Raw genomic sequence first — 24,395 nt, 5'->3', positions numbered from 1 at the left:
CAGTAAAGAGTATGAGGATGAAAATAGAGGAGGGGGTCAACAATTGATGAATCAGGATCTCAGCAATGGGAAGAATGGATTCCAGACCATGGCTGGAGGGAGTTTCTTATACAGGAGGAGGGATGCATCCTTTTAAGATGGGAGGGAAATTGGAGGGGTAGGGAGGGGTAAATTTGAAGGTGAAGTTGCTGAGATCATTTGCTGGTCAAGAAGAGGATGAGGCTGAGTTGGAGACTGACAAAAAGAAAAGATTGTGAACAATCTTGAAGGGAGTGTACAAAGTGCATTATAAATTGTGGGGTTGGTTCAAGATTGAGAAATTGGAAGATGGAGGGGTGAGGATTTTATAGATATGAGTGTACTGGCTGGAGAGTAAATCGAATGGTCTCTCAGGATGGAAGTGTCATCAGGCAATGGAAAACCCCTATGGCATAGGATTAGGGACTACCATTCAGGCTGACATAAATATATTTATCTATAATTTGTTGATTTTGAAGCAGTAATTAATCTACCTAACTTATGATTACCCAGTTTACAATGCTCCTTTTTCAAATCCCTTACTAAGACCTAAATCTTTTCACTTCCAACTTAATAAAACTATCAAAATTTTAACTTTTTAGTAAAACCATACTACTTTCTGCTGATCACAATGGTTCTATCTGTTAAGTTGTCCTTGATTTTTTTGTTACAGATGGTGTCAGCCTGACTACTGTCTGGAATTATATCAATACCTAGGAAGTGTGATTCAATATGCAGAAATTTACTGTACTGTATTCATATTCGTTTATCATAGCAAGTACCTGTTCAGTTTAGAAACATTTTTGTATGGTTTATAATTAAAATATTGCTTTAAATAAATTAACTGGCAATGAGTAGCAATAGAATGTTGTATAAATTGCATATTACTTTGTTCGAGAGAACTTAAGCAAATTTTCTACAGAAATAATGTCTTTGTGTAACGTCACATTCCTTTTTAAAAATTAACATACACATATTCTTTTGTACTACAGATAGTGTTGCAATGCTGAAGATCAATTTAAATCGTTTGCTACATGTTATTTAGAATGATTACTTGCTTCTGTGTATGTATAAGACGTGCCCATAAAATAATGAGGCTACAAATGACCTACACAATTCAATATCACTAATCAATTAGTCCCACTTTGGATTTTCAAAGAGAGAACATAATATGGAAGACCAGAAGAAGAGATCACTTTAAAAGCTTCTTCCAAATACAAGAGTTACTTGAGCTGGAGACAATCAGTCTTTTGGTAGAAGATATTTTGCCAACGGGTGGCAAATGTACAAATTTAAAAATAAATTTTTCATATGTTTTCTTGCACTTTTTTTCTCCCTAGATGTTTCTGTTGGCAATAACATGTGCGTATGTATCCAAAACACTATCTGGATCTTATATGAATTCCATGCTCACACAAATAGAGAGACAATTCAACATCCCAACATCTCTAGTTGGATTTATTAATGGAAGCTTTGAGATTGGTAATGAATTACTTTTCCATTACTTCTTTTTATACATTATTTTATCCAGGGAGCTAGTCTGAATTTTACTCTCCTTATTTTCCGCTTTGTACCATTTAATGTATTTTCTAAAATGACTTTGTTCCATTTAATGTATTTTCTAAAATGACTTAAATAGCCTAGCTATTGTATTTAATGTATTTTCTAAATGTATGTATTTAATGTATTTTCTAAATGTAATGTATTTAATGTATTTTCTAAAATGACTTAAATAGCCTAGCTCACTTTCGAATATGTTGAGAAACAATTCATTTCAATATTATCCCTGAATAACACTTAAACATCGTCACATATCCCGTCACGGGACTTTTTATTCTAATAGTCCTTTGGTTAGCTAGCATGAGTAGCAGAGTGTTTAGAGTACTAATATTTAATCTATTATTTGATAACCCTTAGGGCTTTATTTTCATGTTTAGAAGATATCATGGGAAACAAAGGAATCTGTTTTCAAAAAAAAAAAGCAAATATTTTTCTTCTCCTGTTGTTTCTGGGAGGTTGACAATTCTCCTTTCTAAGTGCAGAGGGAAGAAGAAACAGCTTTCACATCTCGCTGAATTTATTTCAGAAACAGCTTTTAGGGAAGAATAAAGCCTTTTCTTAGGCTCTGATTTTTGTGGCCGACTGGGAAGATGTGAGGACAGAGAGAAAGAATGAAGGAGGGAAAGATTTCTTCTGTGAACAAACCCTCAGAGAAATACAAATGTCACTCCTTTACAGTTTTGTAATGGCTTTTACTTCCTTCAGGATGAAAGTTGCCTTTAATATTTTTAATCAGTATCTGAAAGAAAAATTAGGATGGGATAGAGGCAAAACTGAAACAGGTGATGCTTGACCTTGTCTACTAGCGCTCAGCTCTCTCAGACCTCATTCTGTGCCACCCGTTTGCTGGCTATGGAGATCCTGGCTGTGGAGTCAGAAGTCACTCCTTGTAGAGTCCCTGTGTAAACTCACCTCGCAGTCTAATGGAGGGCATAGGTGCCAAATAATTTAACTGAATGCAGTAAGTTTGGTGACATAGGTATATGCAATGTCCTATAGGAACACAGAGGAGGGACACAATCTCACTTAAGGAAGATAGGCTCTTGAAGTAAAAAGTTTCCTGGGTGACGAAACAGGGTTAGATAAGTATGAAGAGAATTCCAATAGAAGAAGAAGCGTAATGTTGAAACAGCATGGTAGTTGTGTAGGAAGCAACATTCAGCCCAGTGTTATGGACTGGCCACACTTCAGGTGGCAATTCCTAGAATATAGGTCTGGAGAAATGGGCAGGGGTAAGAAATGGACTATTGGAGAGCTTCGTGTGTGTGTGCTATGGAACTTACCTTTTATCCTCTAGGTAATGGAGAGTCACTAAGAGATTGGCAGAGGTTATTAACATTTCTGTGTCAAGGACCTCTTTGGCAATCTGATGCCATATAATCTCAGAATAATGTAATTGCATAAAATAAAAACCCTAAGGGTACAAAGGAAGTCAATTATACTGAAATAAAATTATAAAAATATTAAAAGCAGCTTATATAATAATACTTCTTACCATCACATTAAATAACAATATCTACACTAATTTTGAAGTAATCATCAGTGTCAATAATATTTTGAAGTATCTGCAACGACTGTAATGTCGTATGCAAATACCTGTAACTTCTGTTGATGATAATTGATGACAAAATCATACATACTGTTAATACTAATGTGGTTTGTGTCTACTTTCACAGTCAAAGGAAATACTAATATTAAGTTACTGAAAATAAAGATGCAATTTTTTTTCTCACTCAAGTTCATGGAGCACTTGATTTCTATCCATGGACTCGTTTGGGGTTTATAGACAGCAGGTCAAGAACTTCTGTTAAAAGACATTGTGAAACAGAGCTCTCCCTCAGGGCAGGTTGCGTCCTATTCATTTATGTCATGCATCCCTAGCACCACTCCCAGTATTTCAGATATTTATTATACAATAAATGCTGGATAGTCAATGATTGGGTGAGGCTGTTAATTTAGACTTTGTTTATACTAATTGAAATATTCATTTTTCACATCAATTTTTTCTAGGAAATCTTTTGTTGATTATATTTGTGAGTTATTTTGGAACTAAACTGCATAGACCTATAATGATTGGTGTTGGATGTGTGGTTATGGGCCTTGGGTGTTTCTTACAATCACTACCTCATTTCCTCATGGACCGGTAAGTACTGCAGTCTCTGATGATTTCTTTAGGTGCAACTTTCTGCAGGAAATAAGCTTAGATTTCTTTCTAGGAACAATGCTCCTAAAGACACAGAGCGCTGTAATAGAAACTGCAAGGTTCAGATTCTGTTCCACCCGCCTGTTCTGTGCTCTAAGCCGCCTGGCTTCCACTTACACGTCAATTTATGAAATAGAGATTTGGGACAACTCTTTTATGGAGTTGAGTCTGATGAAAAGATTCTTAGGACCTGGCAAGGTTTGGGATTACTCTTTTCTAGGGACTATTTAGACACTTCTAATTACAGTTGAGTTTCTGTTTAATTATGGGTCACCAAAGGATAGACCAGTCTGAAGGTTGATTTTCATTTTAAATTTTTATCAAAGTAGTATGTGTGCAAAATTGTGAAAAGTAAAATTATATTGAAAAAAGCATTGTCGCCCACCCCTTCAACATTGCTCATGTTACTCCTCTCCGGAGGCAACTACTCCCGACTCTTCTAGCTCTTTCTTCTTCTATTTGCTTCCATATTTCTAAGTAAATGTTTATCCTTTTAGTTTTTGATACTTTAGTGTTCTATAATATACATATTGACTTCCTACTATAAAATCATACTCACTCTTCCATGTGTGTGACTATGTATATGTTTTTCATATTTCAGCTGAACCATGCTGTTATTTTCCCTTTCTTATATCACTTTTTATTTTCCCTGGATTTAATAATTCCCTCATTTTATATTTGATTCATTTTCTTTTTATGTCTCACTAATCATCAGCAAATTCTTTACCGGTAGGACAATGTCTTCTCAATATAGTCGTACATATCAGAGGGTTTCATTTTTGTCTTTGAGATCCCTCTCCTGTCATCATCAACTTTCCATCTGCAATCGGAACTGGGAACTCTCCAGGCCTGCTGCATGGCTGCTCCTTTGAAATTTTCACTCACCATTCTCCTTGGGAATTTGTTTTACCTCTTTCTTCCATTCAGTTATTTACTTCCCGGGTAGTAATATCTTCTCCTTTCCTTTTCATTCTTACTCCTTTTGTGGAAAATGTCATCTAATAGGTTTCTGAAAAAGTGTGCAAGGAAAGTAATAATTTTAAGACCTTAAACATCGGGAAATATTCCTGTTCTACTCCCATACCCGGTGACAGTTTGGATGGTATAAAATTCTGGTTTGAAGTTTTTTCCCTAGGGATTTTTTTTTTTGCGGTACGCGGGCCTCTCACTGTTGTGGCCTCTCCCGTTGCGGAGCACAGGCTCCGGACGCGCAGGCTCAGCGGCCATGGCTCACGGGCCCAGCCGCTGCGCGGCATGTGGCATCTTCCCGGACCGGGGCACGAACCCGTGTCCCCTGCATCGGCAGGCGAACTCCCAACCACTGGGCCACCCCTTCCCTAGGGATTTTGAAGACATCATTTCCAATACTTTCTAGTTTCCAGTGTTACTCTTGAGAATCCTATACCATTCTAACCCCTGTGACCAGTTTCTTTTCTCTAGGAGCTGTTGGGATTTTCCTTTAAACTCCAGAATTTGAATTCATGATAATCATGTTGGTATAAATGATTTTCCTTTATCGTGCTAGGTGCCTTCAATCTGGACATTTGTAAAAGTTACTTGTATTGTTTCTTTGATAATATCCCACCCCTCTACTTTCTCTTTCTAGAACTTCTACTTGTTCTTGAATATTGTTACATTCTGAGTTAAGCTTATAGTTTTCTCATCTTTTCTCTCCAACTTTCTGTCTCTTTGCCTTCTTGTTATTTTTAGGGGAGATTTCTAAAGATTTTTTGTTTTTTTTGATGTGGACCATTTTTAAAGTCTTTTATTGAATTTGTTACAATATTGCTTCTGTTTTAGTTTTCTGGGTTTTTTGGCTGCGAGGCATGTGGGATCTTAGCTCCCCAGCCAGGGATGGAACCTGCACTCCCTGCATTGGAAGGCAAAGTCTTAACCACTGGACTGCTAGGAAAGTCCCTGGGGGAGATTTCTTTATCTTCCAAACCTTTGAATGGATTTCTAACTTTTGCTCTCATATTTTTAAGTTTTAAGGACTCTTGTTGTTTGAATGTATCTTTTTAGGGAACATCTTGCTCTTACTTTAAGAATGCAATGTCTTTTCCATCTACATTTCAAGTGTACAGTTTTTTATTTGTTTTGTCTTTATGTTATAGGCTTCCTTCATATATCTGGCGGTCCTTGGTTAGCTATTCATATTTGAGAGAGAGGAATAGCAACAACAAGCTAACCAGAAGTTCTGTGGTACATGTGTAGGATGTGGTTGTTGGAGGGCTTCTTCCCAGCACAGGGACTGGGTGTTTTAGAGATGGCTCAGAACTGTCCATAACCTGTCAGTTAACTCAGGCAGGGATTCTCCAATCTGTTGCCTGAGACATGGCAGCTTGGCTACCAGCCAGGTGGGAGTGGGAGTCTCTTTTATCACTATGTAGATTTTTCTTTTACTTAACATCCCCAGGTTTTAGTATGGCCTCCTATCCTCAACGTGCTTGTTTTGACTCTCTGCAGTCTAAGGCCATGTTCGTTGGGATGGTGGAAGGTGTCTATTATAAGGGTTTAACTGTTCCTTATACACACTTTAAACCAATCCTCTGATTTTTTTGGATCATACCCACTCCCGCCTTTAGAAGTATCTTGTATCCTGCCTGAAACTTTCCAGGGATATGTGGCACATGTTTGGTTCCTCCCCTGCAGGCACGCACTTAGGCTTGTGTTTCTCATATTTTCTAGTTCAGCGACCACTCATCTCCTTTCCCGTTTTCAGAATCTTTATCTTCTTGTCGAATATTCAAAATCTCTTTCTCCTTGTCAAATCTTCCATTTTCTTTATCCTTGTGGCATTATGCCTTTTCCTTTGCTATTTTATAATCCATCAACTGTCATTTTGCTGAAGTTTTGGGGATGAATGAACGTTGAATGAGTTATTGGGGTTTAGTGGATAAGTTAAATGAAAATGATATGTTATCTTCTCAGGTATTTCTGAAGGGATCAGAAGTGTTCAGGCAAAGAGTTTTTACTGTCCTTTTAGTTCCTATCCTGTCCAAGACAACATCAAGTAGTATTCAGCTATTATTTACATTTCTTTCCACTCTCTGCCAAAGGTGTTATTTTTTTTTGTCTGAAGCTGGCAAGTCTCATGGGATCATGGGTATGGAGAGAGAAGCCTTTGTCCACAGTTCACAGCCACTCTGTGACCATGACTGGACAATTGTTCAAAGGGGAAGGCATTTTGACCCTTTTTATTATGTTCTATAGCATAGAAATCAGAACTATCAGTGACATACAAGCATAGCACTCTTTAGCTCATTTGGAACTCAGAAGGGCAAGGTTGTCTCTGTGTGTGTGTGTGTGTGTGTGTGTGTGTGTGTTTTGTTTTGTTTTGTTTTTGGATTTCACTTATCTACTAGAAATATAGAAACCAGTCCAGCATAATTTCTACCAAAGAGAGACTTAGCTGGACATATTTTCTTCCATTATTGCAGCTTATAATTTACTTTCTGAGAAAGGGCATGGGATCTTGTGGTAATTTGCCTAAGATAATATGGTCACAGTGTATTAACCCTTTTGTCCTTACGAGAAGAGAAAAACTCATTACATTGCACTGTCACAGTGTTTGAATCTCCAAAGGTCTCTCATTATGATGGGCAAATATTTTGTTTTTCTTGGGGATTGATGAATGCATGAAGGGATTATTGTTTGAATTCTCAGAAAGTGGGGTATATTTTTTACGAGCAAACCTCAGAGGATCCAAAGTTGGAAACTTGTGTGTTGTGTTGTTTTTCCTCCCAAAGCTTTATCTTCTTTATTATACTTCGTAGAGTCTATTATTTTTCTTCCTTTTAGTTCCTTATCCACAGCAATTATTTCCAGGAAATGATCACCTAAAAACCACAAAGCATTGATGTTAGGTAATCTAAAGGGTAGACCATACATATGCAGATAATTGAAAGCTGGCTGTCAATGAATTGCACATTTTCGTGAGTGGCAAGTTCTTTTTGATGATATCAATCTATGATGACTGGGTGGCAAAGATGAAAAGACATCTGCTTTCCTGGGTTTGGATGTTGTATCTTAAGTGAAGCAGGAGCATCTTCACAACGCTCACATTGTCCTCATTGGCTCCTTAACACAAATGTGTTTTCCCTGTGTTCATACAGATATGAATATGAATCTACAGTTCCAGTTTCTGGTAATTTGTCCTCAAACAGTTTCTTGTGTATGGAAAACGGAACCCAGAGTTTCAAACCAACAGAAGATCCATCAGGTTGTCTGCTTCATTTTATTACTTTAGTTAATTTGTAACTGAACACTTTCTGTGGAGGGTCTTGGAATGAGTTACTGGGTTTGGTTAAGTAAGGTAGAGGAACAAAAAGATATTTTTTCCCCTCTAAAGGATTTTAGAGGGGATCATGGAGGAGAATAAGGAAGAGGAATGGCTAATAATAGAAAATGTAATACCTCTTATAGTTGAATATACCTATTAAGACTGCCTTGTCTTTTTTTTTTTTTTTTTTTTGGCGGTACGCGGGCCTCTCACTGTTGTGGCCTCTCCCGTTGCAGAGCACAGGCTCCGGACGCGCAGGCTCAGTGGCCATGGCTCACGGGCCCTGCCGCTTCGTGGCATGTGGGATCTTCACGGACTGGGGCACGAACCCGTGTCCCCTGCATTGGCAGGCGGACTCTCAACCACTGCGCCACCAGGGAATCCCACCTTGTCTGTTCTTTAAAATGGTTATTTAAAAATCAGTCAAAGACATCCACCCAAGGGCCACTGTAAAATTAATTCCTTAGAGGAAAACATCTTAGAAGGATGGGTTTATACTGATGATTTGGTCTATACAATTATCTAAATAGGAAACAGAGGTAGAAACAAAGTTCAAAAGATTTGTGTTATATTATTGATATTCTATAGCAGAGAAAGCAGGCAAGTATGCTATAGTTCTGAATACTCTAGTCTCTTTCTTCTGAACTAGGAACTTGTGTTTTTTGCCCAGTTGTCCCTCTTTACCAGAGACTACTTCCTAATCCAGCACGATAGTGTACAATAATGGTGTTTCTTCCAGGTTCTTGCAGTCCTAGGCACCAGCATACCTGCCCCTGCCCCTTCATGTGCTAAAGGACCTATATAATCTGGTGATACTTTGTCTATAGGTGACCCTGTTAATTTACCTCAGACCAGAACTTCTTTTCGTGTGATGGGCACATTTTCAGGCTGGATTCATATTAGTGGAAGTTACGGTGGTTCCTTAGGCTGGGAATTTCACCGCCAGCATGGGATAAGAGGGAATCAAAATAGTTCAAATGAGTATAAGAATAGCTGTCTCAGAAACTCTAAATCAAAGGAACCCCCTGGGGAAGCAAAAGAAAACAGTGACATCAGCAATAGCCCACGTTCTCTCCTTGAGTTGGCTTTTGCCAAAGAATGACTCAGGTCCTGTTTCCTATTTTTCCTAATGTGCATTGTAGTAGATAAACAAAACCTTCCCAGCTGGGTGTATCTCCAGGGAAATGTGTTGATTCCTTAATCACCTGATATTTTCAGTTTTGCCCTAGAGGAAACCTGGAGTTTGCCTATGATCTATAGACATAAACATTGTGCTCATCATAGATAAAAATATGAATACCCAGCAACGGAGACTATGATTTTCTGGACTGGGAATGACTGAGAGATAGCCTCACAAGAAATTTTGAGACTCAGCTGTGTTCAGGACCCTCACATCTGTGGGTGGCACAGTTTACTAACCATCGGGAAAATGCAAATCAAAAACCACAATGAGATATTATCTGACACCTGCCAGAATGGCTGTCCTTAAAAAGGTAACAAATAACAAACATTGATGAGGATGTAGAGAAAAGGGAGCACTTGTACGCTGCTGATGGGAATCTAAGTTGGTGCAGCCACTATGAAAAACAGTGTGGAGGCTCCTCAAAAGATTAAAAATAGAACTACCACAGGATCTAGCAATTCTACTCCTGCATATATATATACATATCTGAAAAAAACAAAAACACTAGTTCAAAAGGATACATGCACCCCAATGTTCATAGTAGCATAATCTACAATAGCCAAGATGTGGAAGCAACCTAAGTGTGATCAACAGATAAATGGATAAAGAAGACGTGGTGAATACATACACAGTGGAATATATTACCCAGCCACAGAAAAGAATGAAATTTTGCCATTTGCAACAACATGGATGGACCGGGAGGGTATTGTGTTTAGTGAAATAAGTGAGAAAAAGAGAAATACTGTATGTTTTGACTTATATGTTGAATCTAAAAAATGAAACAAATGAATAATACAAGAGAACAGAAACAGACTCATACGTGCAGAGAACAAACTAGTGATTACCAGTGGGGAGAAGGGTGGGAGGAGGGGGGGAAAACAGGAGGAGGGGATTAAGAGGTACAAACTACTAGGTATAAAATAAATAAAAGGATGTAATGTACAACACAGGGAATGTTGCCAATGTTTTATAATAACTTTATATGGAGTATAATCTATAAAAATATCAAATTACTATGTTGTACACATGAAACTAATATAGTATTGTAAGTCACTGTACTTCAATTTAAAAAGAAGTTATTTGGTGATCACAGTATACAGTGGGCTCTATAGAGAAAATGTGATTACTACTCAGTTAAATATTTTTCATTTCTATAAAGTAATTAGAACTGTAGAGAATTCAAAACTCAGTGAGCCTCTTACATAAATCTTATAAATATAGTCTCAATTCTAGGGAGAGATATTTGTGTTTTTTCCTCTCCCCAAAGTTAGTATATATATTGGGTAGCACTTATAACAGCTAACTAAGTTTAGTAGTTGCTGGTAAACTAACTCTCTGGAGGGAAAAAAAAGCCTTGATTTTTAGTGTTTGTCAATTTCTGTGGTGTAAATACTCTCATCAAACTACCAGCATGTTATCACTAAATACTGAATTGGGAAGAGATGTATATACTCATCTCTCCCCAGCCAGTAGGAACTGGCTCCAGCGTACCACTTATTGTTAGCCATACGTAAGTACTCTGTCAGAAAGTGCAAAAGGGGTGGCCCAGTGAGTCATTGCTGGCATAGTAAATTGTTGGCAAGGTGCCATGGTCACATAAGAACTGTGGAATGCTTACCTACCAAAAACTTAGAATTAAGTATTGCTAATATTTCACTACCAAAACACTAATGTAATGTCTTTTTTTCTTTTAATGCAGAATGTGTGAAGGAAGTTAAATCATTAATGTGGGTGTATGTACTAGTTGGAAATATTATACGTGGAATTGGTGAGACTCCCATCATGCCTTTGGGTATTTCCTACATAGAGGATTTTGCCAAATCTGAAAACTCTCCTTTATATATTGGTGAGTTGGAAAATCTGCCTTAGCCTCTTTTCAGGACAGTAAGCTCCTTGAGCATGGATATTAGTTATTTATTTGCATGCTTAGTGATGAACAGAATGATGAACACAGTGCTTTGGCACAACTGGCCCTCATTTAAAGTTTGTTGAATGGAGCAATTATGGGCTGACTCCAAATAAGCCACTTTGCTAAACCTGCTTTTTACTATTGAAAATGCCATTAATCTAGTGTCCCTGGAGTTCTGTTTGACTCCTCCATTTGCTGGGCACCACTCTATACCCAATCTGTTAAGAGATTTAGCAATGTTTTCTCCAAAATGTCTCATATTCAAAACCTGTCTCACTATTTTCATTACTTCTGTTTTTGTTCAGGTCTTCATCACTTCATGTATATGTTATTATAATTTCTATATTGGTCATTTTATCTGTAGTATTTATAATCAATTTCTTATAAAAATTCTTGCAGTATAATTTTTCTTAACTATTTTAAATATCTTCTCTTTAATGTTGATGAAACATACTGATTCTATCTATTAAATATGAGCTCTTTACTTATTACTAGCTCTGTACTCAGTTTATCTATTTAGTTTCCTATATAGTTTCTCTTTATCACAATTTCTTTATAATAGCCAGGCTGTTTCATATTTTTCACAAATATCTGTCTTCATAATTTTGGTAATGTTTCCTGAAAATTCATTTTCTAAAATCTATCAGTATCTCCCACAATAGGCAACTTAAGATCCACCTTGTATGTTGTCTTACAATCTCCTGAATATTCTTAATTTATTATGCATAACTTGCTTATGTTCCTTAGTTACTCCATCTGTTGTTGGTTATAAAATCATAACTTTGAGTACAGGGACATTTTTCTGTTAAAGTAGAAATATCTTTTTAAAACCAGAAAAGTCAAAGTGGGTGAGAGAAGATAGTAACAGAGCTACATGTAATGAGGAGATTAAAATATTTAGGAATGATTATCCCAAGCAACTTTGGGTGATTTTGATGACTCACTGATTTTGCAATAATCTTTTTCAGTGTTTTTCTATTCAGTCTTTGAAATCCATTCACATACTTATATTGAAAGATTACAGAATGCTTACCTGCAATAAATTAGCAAACACCTTGTTAAAATATGTGTTTCTTTTTTCAACAAATATTAAGGTATATAACACATAGAAACAATGGATAATCTCTACATGTATTAAGATGAATAAGACATTGTCCATATAAAGTTTAGTATATAAATACATAATTATATATCAATAAAATCTGATAAATATGTGTATAATTAAATTTGGAAATCAAAGTAATAATTATTAATTAGTAATCCGTGTATAATTAAATAATTATAAGTCAATTAACTATACATCAAGAAAACAATTCCATGTATGGCTCTGGAGTTTAGGAGAGAACATAAAAGCTGGACATGAAATTTAAGAATCATCTATACAGAGACAAAAAATAAAATCAAGAGGGAGAAATGAGGTTGCCATAGGAGGTCAGATGCTACATAGTGAGGAGCCCTAGGATAAAATACTAGGGAATACTTCTACTTAAGTGAATAGAGTAAGAGGAAGAAAACTCAAAGAAGGGGTAGTCATAAGGTACAAGACTAAGACAATAAATGAATGTATAGTTTTGTATCAAGTGGTAGATTTGGGAGTGAAGCTTTCCTGAGGAATATGCCATAAGATATTTATCATAACATAGCATTTCTTTAAAAATCCTCCAAAAATATGACTGTGGAAGGCAACAAAAGAATTTTGCTCTATACTGTGACTTTCTTAATAGTAAGATCCCAGCTGTAATACTGAAGGAACCATAGAATCAAAATATCCACCCATGATACAGTAGTGATAATTCTATTCCAATACCGGACACAGTAATAGTTTACTCACAAGACACAACAAAACTCACCAAAAAAGGCCATCACTTTAACCAGTCTCTAATACCACAAGAGAAAATGGCTTTGAATCATAATAGGGACAGTCCCACTAATCTCATCTTTTTTTTTTTTTTTTGTGGTACGCGGGCCTCTCACTGTTGTGGCCTCTCCCCTTGCGGAGCACAGGCTCCGGACATGCAGGGTCAGTGACCATGGCTCACAGGCCCAGCCGCTTCACGGCATGTGGGATCTTCCCGGACCGGGGCACGAACCCGTGTCCCCTGCATCGGCAGGCGGACTCTCAACCACTGCGCCACCAGGGAAGCCCCATAGAATTTAAAGGTTCCCATTTCCTTAGTTTTATTTCAAAATTATTATTAAGGAATGAAGTCATACATACACACTGATAATTTTAAGTAAGTTAGTCTTTCATAAGAGAAAAGGAATATTTTCATCTTCGAGAAGGGCGTTTGCACACAATATGGTCACCCAGCTGCAGCCAGTCTCTTCTAACTGCAGATCTTTACCTGTAACCGAGTGTGAAAGAGAATTTGGAGGCTTAGAGAAAGTGGCTTCAAATTAGGAGGCTCCTGTTTCAACATTTAAACAAACATCCTTGTTACTTATACATACACCAAGTTTAATTTTCCTACAGATTGAACACATAAGGCAAAAATATCTAAGGTAAAAACAATTCAACCTTCAGACTCTTCATGGGATTAGAACTCTTTATGTGGGTGTATAACTTTATATTTTCCTTTATTTTTAGGGTTTATAGAAACAGGAGCTATCATTGGTCCTTTGATTGGACTTTCGTTAGCGTCATTCTGTGCAAATGTTTATGTTGACACTGGATCGGTGAACACAGGTAACTCCATAAAATCTATTTATACAGTGTCTAAAGTACACAAAGCACCATCAGGTATGTTGTCACATTTAATTGTTACTTTATCTGACCCTCAGTTAGATAGAATCTCCACTTTCCAGGTGACCAAATTGAAGTTGAGGAGTTTAAATAATTTTCAATATTTCAAACCAGTGAGGAGAGCAAGATACAGTGCTGATCTTCTGACTCAAAATCCAGTGCTCTTTCTACTGCACTAATCATATTTCTTGTTTTCAAAAGATTTAAGCACATAGGTTTGAATTCTTTTAAAATCAAGCAATCATTTGAGGATAATGAAATAGAATTTGTAGCTCTTTAATATGTACCTATTTATAAATTTACATGATAGGACAGATAGTCAAACGAGCTTATTGCTAGACAGTATTGTAACACCACATATTTTCAGACAAGTTTTATCAATGTCTGAATTATATGCAATTTCTGTACTTGGATAGAACCTGACAATTATAATTGTAATAATTTTCTATAGTTCATAAAAGAAATAATGACTCAAGCTAATAAAAATTGTGTGTATCTCTTTACAGATGATCTGACCATAACTCCCATTGATACTCGTTGGGTTGGTGCATGGTGGTTTGGCTTTTTGGTTTGTGCAGGAGTGAATGTGCTTACTGCCATTCCTTTTTTCGTTTTGCCCAAAACGCTTCCAAAGGAAGGACTAGAGGATATTGCTGAGACCATTAAAAATGACAAAGAAGAGAAACAAAGCGAAGTCAGGAAGAAAAGGGTTGGAATCACTAAAGGCAAATATAAACATTTTATATTTTACAATTTACTTTTTATTTTCTATAGTCATGTCTGTATCTTAGTCTATTACAATATGCTAGGCTGAGTTAAAACAATTTGTCACTGACAGTCAGCAGTCAATAATGTCTAGCTGTGCTACTACAATAATGTTTTCCCATGCTACCACATGGGAGTGAATGATATAGTTTAGAACCTGACTTAGATCAGCATTTATGTGAAATTTTATGTCAATCTGGGTACTCAATAAATAAATAAGGTCCCATCTGCCTTAAAAAATCTATTTTACAAAGAGCATAGGTCTAATTAAAGATGAAACTCAAACCAAGAACAAAAGGAGGAAAAAATATACGCTAATCCAAATAAGTACCATATAGGTCTGAAACCAAAAGTATTAGCTGAGCTGTGAGCTTCTTGGAAGTTAAGGCAGAAAAGAAAAAAGGCACCTCAATTATAGGTCATATAATTATCTATATTTGAGAGTGGAAAGGATAACAATTCTTAAAGAGAAATTGTTGCCCAAGTAACAAGTTGTAAAAAAAAGAAAAAATTATATGATGTAGAATACAGGTAATATTGAGTCACATAGTTGTTTTCCAGCAAATTCAGGAGCATATTTCATGTAACAGGTTTTTTTTTTTTTTTGGTATAGATCCTCAATAAAAGCTCAAAGCATAATTTACAGAAGGCGTATCTATGGGAAACTAAGTAAGATAATCTATGTATAGTATTCTGGAATACTGGTTCTCAAACTTGGCCACATATTGGAATCACCTAGGGAATTTTGCATGGAAAAATTTTGTAGTATTACCCAGAGGTCTGATTTAATTAGTATAAGGTATGGCCTGGGCCTTGGAATTCTTAAAGAGTGTCCATTTGGAAGGTGGTGGGGGGCTTAGTTTCCTTACCTCAAAGATAGGGATAAAATACTATTTATTATTATAAGGTTGTTGGGCGAAGGTAAAAGGAGTTCTGACACATATTACTATTATTACTGCTTACTAGTATTATTATTGTTGATGTTGCCACTTTTACTGTCACCCGTAAATTATAATATCAATTTGCACAGAATTTTTAGCAGTTACAAATTCACTTAAACCACAATTGAACATAATTTAATACCTCTCATATCATTAGGAGCCAATTCAGAATCTTACAAATTCTCAGAGTCCTTACGATTATATTCACAACACTTGTCAAAGGGCCGGTATGGACTGGTAGGGAATTTTAACACAGAATATCATTTATAGTCTGCAAGATAAACTAGGAAAGGGCTTAACTTAGTATATGACATCTAGAAAAGAAATTGAAACTATTGAGACTCATCTATTAGGACAGTATGTCAACAAACATGTGTGACTTCAAAAGCTCCAAAGAGCTGTGAACACAAGTCACTTCTCTGCCATGTACTTCATTCATAAATATGAATTCTGCAACTAGAATTCATTTCTTTGCATTAAACTATGCTTCCTCCTCTTCCAAGTTGTTTACTGATTGATACTTTGCTAGATTGGATTTTAGGCTGTTTATTAAGCAAACCAGGATAATACACAATAAGTAAGGAAGTCAAGGCAGACAACATGAAGATAGGAAAAGTGAAAAGAAACTATAAGTGAGACTTTGACCCAAAATGGAGACAGTGTGACCTAGAACATTTGCTAGAGCTGGCCACAAATTTGGCTCTGAGCTTTGTCTGTCCACACAAACAGGAAAACATTCGGTTAACTCATTCACATGGTCTTTAATATACAGCAAATGAATCAGGATCTCAGGGAGCGAGACCTGGGCGTTGGTACTTTAAAAGACTGTGAACCGTTAGAAGCAAAGAAATGCCTAGTACTTGAGAAAATTTATATATCATGAATTTCCACATCTAACTACATTTTAAATGTTCAGGAATGATTAATCAATATGTGAGTGTGAACTTCTTTGTCAAATTGTTTTCCTTCCTGGCTTTAGAGGACAGAACAGGAGAACAAGCATCTTTCATTCTAGATGATCTCTAGAGAAGAGAGGATATTAGTACAAGTAAAAGAGAAGGATAGGGCTTCCCTGGTGGCGCAGTGGTTGAGAGTCCGCCTGCCAAAGCAGGGGACACGGGTTCGTGCCCCCAGTCCGGGAAGATCCCACGTGCCAGTCGGGGAAGATCCCATGTGCCGCGGAGCGGCTGGGCCCGCCGTGAGCCATGGCCGCTGAGCCTGCGCGTCTGGAGCCTGTGCTCTGCAACGGGAGAAGATAAGAAAGAAATGGTGTGAACTCGGACAATATTTTTGTCATGTAATAGTTATACTTTTTCCTTAAGACATGTTAGTATCTTAGTGAAGGCAAAACGACTGTGTTCTGATCCCTTCCCACTCAGCTGCCTCACTGTCTTGCAGAAGCTACCAAAACAATGATACAACTTTAGCTTTCAAGGGGCAAAAAGAATCAAGAAACACAAGTGCATTATAAAACAGGAAAACATACTTTAGAGGGGAGGTTGATGTTTCAGAAAAAGTCAATCATAAAATGCAAAGCCAAGTTTGTATGACACTGTTGTCATCCTTTCCTTTCAGATTTTTTACCATTCATGAAAAGTCTTTTGTGCAACCCAGTTTACATGCTTTTCATACTAATAAGTGTGCTGCAATTCAATGCATTTGTCAATATGATCTCCTTCATGCCTAAATATCTGGAACAGCACTATGGAAAATCAGCTTCAGATGCAATCTTTCTCATTGGTATGTTTGTTCTTCTCTGCAATTGTAGCCTACCTTTTTTCCCATGAAATGGTGAACAGTGTGATGATGGGTCTAGGAAACTCCTCAATTGAAATCTGTTAGGACATTTTTGCCTCTGGTAATATCCCCCCGTCTGCTCTCCAGGGAAATCAAGAGAGGGTAAGGAAGGGAAGAAGCCAGAAAATCCTGGTTTTCTTCTTTCTTTTGCTCTTTTTGTAGTCAGAATGCAAATCTGAAATATTTGTGGAAAGTTCAGGGAATGTACAAGTTAGATACAATTTTCAGATTGGTAATTCATTTATGTAAAAAGGCAGACAGAGTTAACGCATCAGGAATTTTGTTTCACATCCAGGTTTTACTTTTTTGGCTCCAATTCATGAATTCCGTGGTTTCTAATTTAGTTCCCTGGCTCCCCTGGTGTTTTGAGATGTCTCTGCAGCCCATACATTCTGATTTTCCTGCAACCACACTAACCTCGGTGGTTCTACTCCACCCTGAGTTTCTCCTGGGATCTTTTTTACTGTTTTGAAAAGAGAATTTCCAGATTACATGTACCCACATCACCTAGAGTGTTTGTTAAAAGTTCAGATACCTGGGACCCATCTCAAATATACTAAATTAGACTCTCTGGAATGGGACTTGAGAATGGATATTAAACAAGCTCTCCCAAGAGTGTGATTCAGTGAACAGACCCTGGCACTGTAAGGACGAAACCTAGGGCTGTCTTTTCCCTTTTTTTGGGGGGAGAACTGGGGGAGGGAGAGTGCTAGTCAGTAGCAGCAAGACATGAAATGTAAAGATACTTGACAATCACAGGCTCAGCAAAGTACCTCTAAAATATCTTGAGCTGAGTCAAATTCTTAACAATCAGAGTGGGAATAAAAAGCTGCAGAATCATACAAATCATTCTATGTATGATTATATAATACTGTATATGTTATATACAAATCATTATATATATAAAATCCCACCCGAAAGAATGGAAAGCAATAAATGACTGGTCGACTTTGACTTGTCACTTCTACCTAGATCCTAAGAAAAGAGATATAGACCATGATCTCTGCATACAAGAAATTTACAACTTACTGCTAATAATTAAATGAATGACAATGATAACAGTCTTCCAAAATATATTTCAATGTTGTGGGGCATTTAAAAATCTCTCTGTATGTAATACATAACTAAGTGGGGATAAATTTAAATTAGGCTTCTTCACTATGAGCTGGACCTAAATGGTTTTTTATGTGAGACATATTAGATAAATGTGTTATCATATTTTTTCCTTTGCTAAGTCACTTTGTACATAATATTTTACTTGCATTTATAGGTATTTATAACTTACCTCCAATATGCATTGGATATATAGTTGGTGGTTTAATTATGAAGAAGTTCAAGATTACTGTCATACAAGCTGCCCACATAGGATGTTGGTTATCTTTAATTGAGTACCTTCTCTATTTTTTGTGTTTTCTCATGATCTGTGATAATTCTTCAGTTGCTGGCATAACCACCTCTTATGAAGGGTATGTTGTTTTCTAATGAATGTCATACTCTGTCAAAAGTTAATAACATATTTTCTACAGTGATTACTCATGACCAGATTATTTGCTAATTGGAGTTAATGGCAGGAATTTGTGGTCTTTCTCCATCTTATTAAAGAGGTTGGGAATATATCACAGAGTTAGTGAGCTTATGATTGCGTGTGTGTGTGTGTGTGTGTTTGTCTTTGTGATATCCTAGTAGATAGTAAAATGAATATCACAGAAACTAGTTATGGTTTTAGGTTGTATTAGGATGTGTTATTCATACATTTTATACAACCATAAATAGGTAAAATTAAGAGTTGACTATACAGTCTCAATCACCTTTATATGGTTCCACGATGGGCTTAAATTTAATGTAACTGAATCCTAATACATGATATATCGATGCTTATATAAATTTATATATTTTATTTGTATAGGTATATCTATATTGTTGAATGGTTTTAGATTTGCATTTTGAGGGTTACCTGGGTTCACAGGAAGGTTTTGCATAGTGATATGAATTTTTAAAAGTAATTTGTAGGACATATCTAGATAATGGAGTGATTAGCTGAAATGAAGAGCATCCTAAAATGATCCCTTTAAAATTACCAAGGACTATACAATTGGAATAATATTAAATATATAATCATAAAAGTAATTTTATATATTATCTTATTTGAGTCTTGCAAATTCCATTTAAGATAGCTGTTGTTATTTCCATTTTACAGATGAAGAATTGAGATTCAGAGAGATTAAATGACAAAGGGGGTCATGGAAAACCTCTTCAACTCCATCAATATATAAAAATAGAATTTAAAATTGGTAAAATCTTAAAGATTATCTCCATCTCCAATTATCCTGATTCCCAGAGCAAATATGTAAAAAGGCATAATCTAGTCATGAGTCAGGACTTTAATTCAGTTTCTAGACTCCCATGCTAGCGTTCTTTTCATCATATTACATTGAACATAAGAAAAGTAATCTTGTTAGACCTTTAGATCTGTTTTTAAATCGAAGTATAGTTGATTTACAATGTGTTAGTTTCAGGTGTACAGCAAAGTGATTCAGTTACACACACACACACACACACACACACATATATATATATATATTTCTTTTTCAGATTCTTTTCCATTATAGGTTATTACAAGATGTTGAATATAATTCCCTGTGCTATACAGTAGTTCTTGTTTATTTTATATAAACTATTCATTTTTTATACAATTCTATTTATTTTTTTATAGTGTATATCTGTTAATCTCAAACTCCTAATTTATCCCTCCCTTCTTTCCACTTTGGTAACCATAAATTTGTTTTCTTCATCTGTGAGTCTGTTTCTGTTTTGTAAATAAGTTCATTTGTATCATTTTGTTTAGATTCCACCTAAGTGATATCATATGATATTTGTCTTTCTCTGTGTTAGACCCTTTTAAAAAAAACTTTTTCCCTGGTTTTATTGAGATATAATCGACAAAAAACATCATGTAGGTTTAAGGTGTATAATCTGATGATTTGATACATTATATATTGCAAAATGATTATCACAATAAGGTTAGTTAACACATCCATCACCTCACATATTTACAGTTTTGTGTGTGTGTATGGTAACTTTTAAGATCTACTCTCTTGGGAACTTTAAAACATACAGTATTGTTAACCATAGTCACTAGGATGTACATCGTATCCCCAGAACTTATTCACCTCATCTCTGCAAGCTTGTCCCTTTGACCACCTTTCCCCATTCCTTTTCCTACCTCACAGCAACCACCAATCTACTGTTTCCATGAGTTCAGTTTTTTTAGATTCCACAAATAAGTGAGATCATATAGCATTTTTCTTTCTCTTTCTGACTTACTTCACTTTGCATAAAGCCCTCAAGCCTCATCCATATTGTTGCAAATGGCAGGATTTCCTTCTTTTTCTACGGTGGGTGATATTCCATTTTGTGTGTGTGTGTGTATATACATATACCACATTTTCTTTATCCATTCATCTGTCAGTGCGCACATAGGTTATTTCCATGTCTTGGTTATTATTATGAATAATGCTTCAATGAACACAGGAATAGAGATATCTCTTCAATCGTCTATTTTCATTCCTTTGGATAAATACCCAGAAGTGGAATTGCTGGGTCATATGGTAGTTCTGTTTTTAATTTCTTGAGGACACTCCATACTGTTTTCCACAGTGGCTCTATCAATTTACATTCCCACCAAAGGTGCACAAGGTTTCCCTTTTCTCTACATTCTTGCCAGCATTTGTTATCTCTTTCCTTTTGATAACAGACATCCCCTTAAACATCCTAATAGGTATAAGGTGATATCTCATTGTGGTTTTGATCTGCATTTCCCTGATAATTAGTGATGTTGAGCACCTTTTCATTTACCTGTTTGGCTGTTTGTATGTCTTCTTTGGAAAAAATGTCTATTCCGGTCCTCTGCCCATTTCTAAATTAGATCATTTGGTTTTTGTTATTGAGTTGTATAAGTTCTTTATATTTTGGAAATTAACCTCTTATCAGATATATGATTTGCAACTATTTTCTCCCATTTCATAGGTTGCCTTTTCATTTCGTTGATGGTTTCACTTTCTGTGCAGCAGCTTTTTAGTTTGACGTCATCCCACTCATTTATTTTTCCTTTTGTTACTTGTGCTTTTGTTGTCAAATCCAAAAAACTCATTGCCAATACTGGAGTCAAGGAGCTTACCCTTTATGTTTTCTTCTAGGAGTTTCATGGTTTCTGGTCTTAAATTTAAATCTTAATCAATTTGAGTTGATTTTTGTGTATGGTGTTAAGATAAGGATCCAGTTTCATTCTTCTGCATGTGGCTGTCTGGTTTTCCCACCACCAGTTATGAAGAGACTTTCCCAACCCTGTTGTATATATTCCTGGCTCCTTTGTTGTAAATTAATTGACATACATGCATAGGTTTTTTTTCTGGGCTTTCTATTCTGTTCCATTGATCTATGTGACTGTTTTTATGCCAATACCATACTCTTTTAATTACAATAGCTTTGTAATATGGTTTGAAATGAGGAAGTGTGATATTTACACCTTTATTCTTTTTTCTCAAGATTCCTTTGACTATTCAGGGTCTTTGTGGCTGTAGGATGGGCTCTGTGGCTGCCCAGGCTCTCTGGCCAGGCATTCTGGATGGGTGGGAGTGGAGGCTATACTTAGCAGTTGTGTGGAGCTCCATGGCCAGGGTGGTGCATTGACTGGGAACCCAAACCAGGCAGAACTGCCAACCGAGCTCTCTGGCCAGATGGGGTCACCACTCAGCTCTGCAGATGGGCAGAGGCACTAGCTGGGATCCCTGCTTGGGCACTGCTGCAAGCAGGAATTCAGTTTACCAAGATCTGACTGCTGGTTGCTGTAAGTCCTTCCCCCCTCTCCTTCTCCAGTGGTCAAACCCCCCAGATTCTCCCAGTGATCCCCTGTGGAAAGATCTGAGTGGGCCTCCTGGAAAGCATTCAACAATCTGGGGGTACTGGGCTTTCTTTTCCCACTGGAGAAACCATAGGCTTAGGGGGACTGTCTTGATGTGGTGTTGTGCTAGCTGGGGGTGGGGGGCAATCTGCTCAGAGTGTTATTGCTCCTGTTATCCTTCTAAGGTCATCCTCCTCAGTCTCTGTGGCTCAGGAGGTGCTTCAACCTCACAACTGTGTTCTGGGATTTTCACAGTGGTGTCTTGTTTATGGATAGCTGCTAATTGGTCTTCTTGATGATCACTGAACACTTTTTATACTAGAAGAATATATTTGTCTACTCAAGTAGTTGTTTCTGGAGCTAAGTGTATTATATACATTATAAATTGCACTTACAGACTTTGCTCTTACAGATTTTGAGCCCTTGAGATTGTTTTTATAAAATATGATCTCTCTTGTTATTTTCCACCATGTGGACCAACACTGGGATTTGTTCATCTTCATTTTTGAGTTCTAGTTAATACCTGGAAAAATACTTTCTGTGTAGTAGGTGTTCAGGTAATGCTTGTTTATTGGCTTTTGTTTACCTGAAAGAAATCATTGAAAAACTGGCTGTGGTCACCAAAGTAAGGTGTATTTTCTTGCAGAGTTATAGTATCCAAGCCATACATCGACAGTTGGAAGATTTATGCTTCTATTTTGGGAAGTAGAAGAAATATAATTGGGAACTGAGCTGAAAAGAAAAAGAAAATGCTCTAATATTCTTTCAATATCCATGGCATTATTTTAAATCATTTCAGAGTGCAACAAGATTTACATGTGGGAAATGGCATCCTTGCTGACTGCAACATGGATTGTAACTGTCCAACTAAAATATGGGACCCTGTATGTGGAAACGATGGTTTGTCATACATGTCAGCTTGTCTTGCAGGTTGTGAGACATCCTCTGGAACAGGAATAAACATGGTAACACATCTTATTGGCCTTTTATACAGAACTTTTGTTTTATGCACTGCATTGGCACATTCCAACTATGAACTGGGTCCATATTTGACAAAAGTAAAATTAAAGTCTTTCCTCAAAACAAAATTATAATTTTTTTGTGGAAAAAATAAGTTAATTTCTATCTGCTCACTTAATTTATCTTTTACTTCCTAGATCTCATTTGAATTCTTCTGCATGTCTGAGCTCTGATCTTTAATTTCATAACAGTTGACATTATTACTTAATGTCATTTAAAAATACTCTAGACTGAAAAAAAAATACTCTAGACTGAGATAAAGTAGGCAGTTTTGCTCTCAATTATCCAGTCAATCTCTTTGTTGGGTTTTTTTGCTTTTTTCCTGTGTATATGTACACATGTACTTTCTGTGTTTTTACATCGTGACAGCTTTTTAAGAAGATAGAATTGGGCATGTTTTCTTGCCTAAAAAATGTCACTTATAATGTTGGTTGTTGATCAAAATAAAATACAAATTTTGATTTTTTTATTTTATTGCTGGGTCAAAACATATACAAAATTCTAACGTTTATAATGGTTATTTATTCATTTATTTAAAACATCTTTATTGGAGTATAATTGCTTTACAATGGTGTGTTAGTTTCTGCTTTATAACAAAGTGAATCAGTTATACATACACATATGTCCCCATATCTCTTCCCTCTTGTGTCTCCCTCCCTCCCACCCTCCCTAACCCACCCCTCTAGGTGGTCACAAAGCACCAAGCTGATCTCCCTGTGCTATGCGGCTGCTTCTCACTAGCTATCTATTTTACATTTGGTAGTCTATGTATGTCCATGCCACTCTCTCAGTTTGTCCCAGCTTACCCTTCCCCCTCCCCATATCCTCAAGACCATTCTCTAGTAGGTCTGTGTCTTTATTTCCGTCTTGCCCATAGGTTCTTCAGGACCATTGTTTTTCTTTATTCCATATATATGTATTAGCGTACGGTATTTGTTTTTCTCTTTCTGACTTACTTCACTCTGTATGACAGACTCTAAGTCCATCCACCTCACTACAGATAACTCAATTTCGTTTCTTTTTATGGCTGAGTAATATTCCATTGTATATATGTGCCACATCTTCTTTATCCAT

The 24,395-nt window shown here is 36.5% G+C and overlaps 1 protein-coding gene across 3 annotated transcripts in view; it reads left to right on the top strand.

The window, feature by feature from the left end:
* SLCO1A2 (solute carrier organic anion transporter family member 1A2) overlaps nt 1-24,395 on the top strand; it is a 51,242-nt gene that overhangs the window by 7,248 nt on the left and 19,599 nt on the right. The window contains exons 4-12 of one of the 3 annotated variants that reach the window (XM_049693840.1): nt 1,359-1,500; nt 3,589-3,721; nt 7,897-8,003; nt 10,946-11,092; nt 13,743-13,841; nt 14,405-14,623; nt 17,180-17,344; nt 18,672-18,867; nt 23,101-23,266. In XM_049693840.1, coding sequence (XP_049549797.1) covers nt 1,359-1,500; nt 3,589-3,721; nt 7,897-8,003; nt 10,946-11,092; nt 13,743-13,841; nt 14,405-14,623; nt 17,180-17,344; nt 18,672-18,867; nt 23,101-23,266 — 1,374 coding nt within the window. The remainder of the gene's footprint in view (nt 1-1,358; nt 1,501-3,588; nt 3,722-7,896; nt 8,004-10,945; nt 11,093-13,742; nt 13,842-14,404; nt 14,624-17,179; nt 17,345-18,671; nt 18,868-23,100; nt 23,267-24,395) is intronic. The other 2 variants (XM_049693841.1, XM_049693842.1) reach the window with 2 other exon arrangements.

The sequence above is a fragment of the Orcinus orca genome, chromosome 11, assembly GCF_937001465.1.
Source record: "Orcinus orca chromosome 11, mOrcOrc1.1, whole genome shotgun sequence".
NCBI classification, from domain to species: Eukaryota; Metazoa; Chordata; class Mammalia; order Artiodactyla; family Delphinidae; genus Orcinus; species Orcinus orca.
This window is presented reverse-complemented; position numbering and strand designations above follow the sequence as displayed.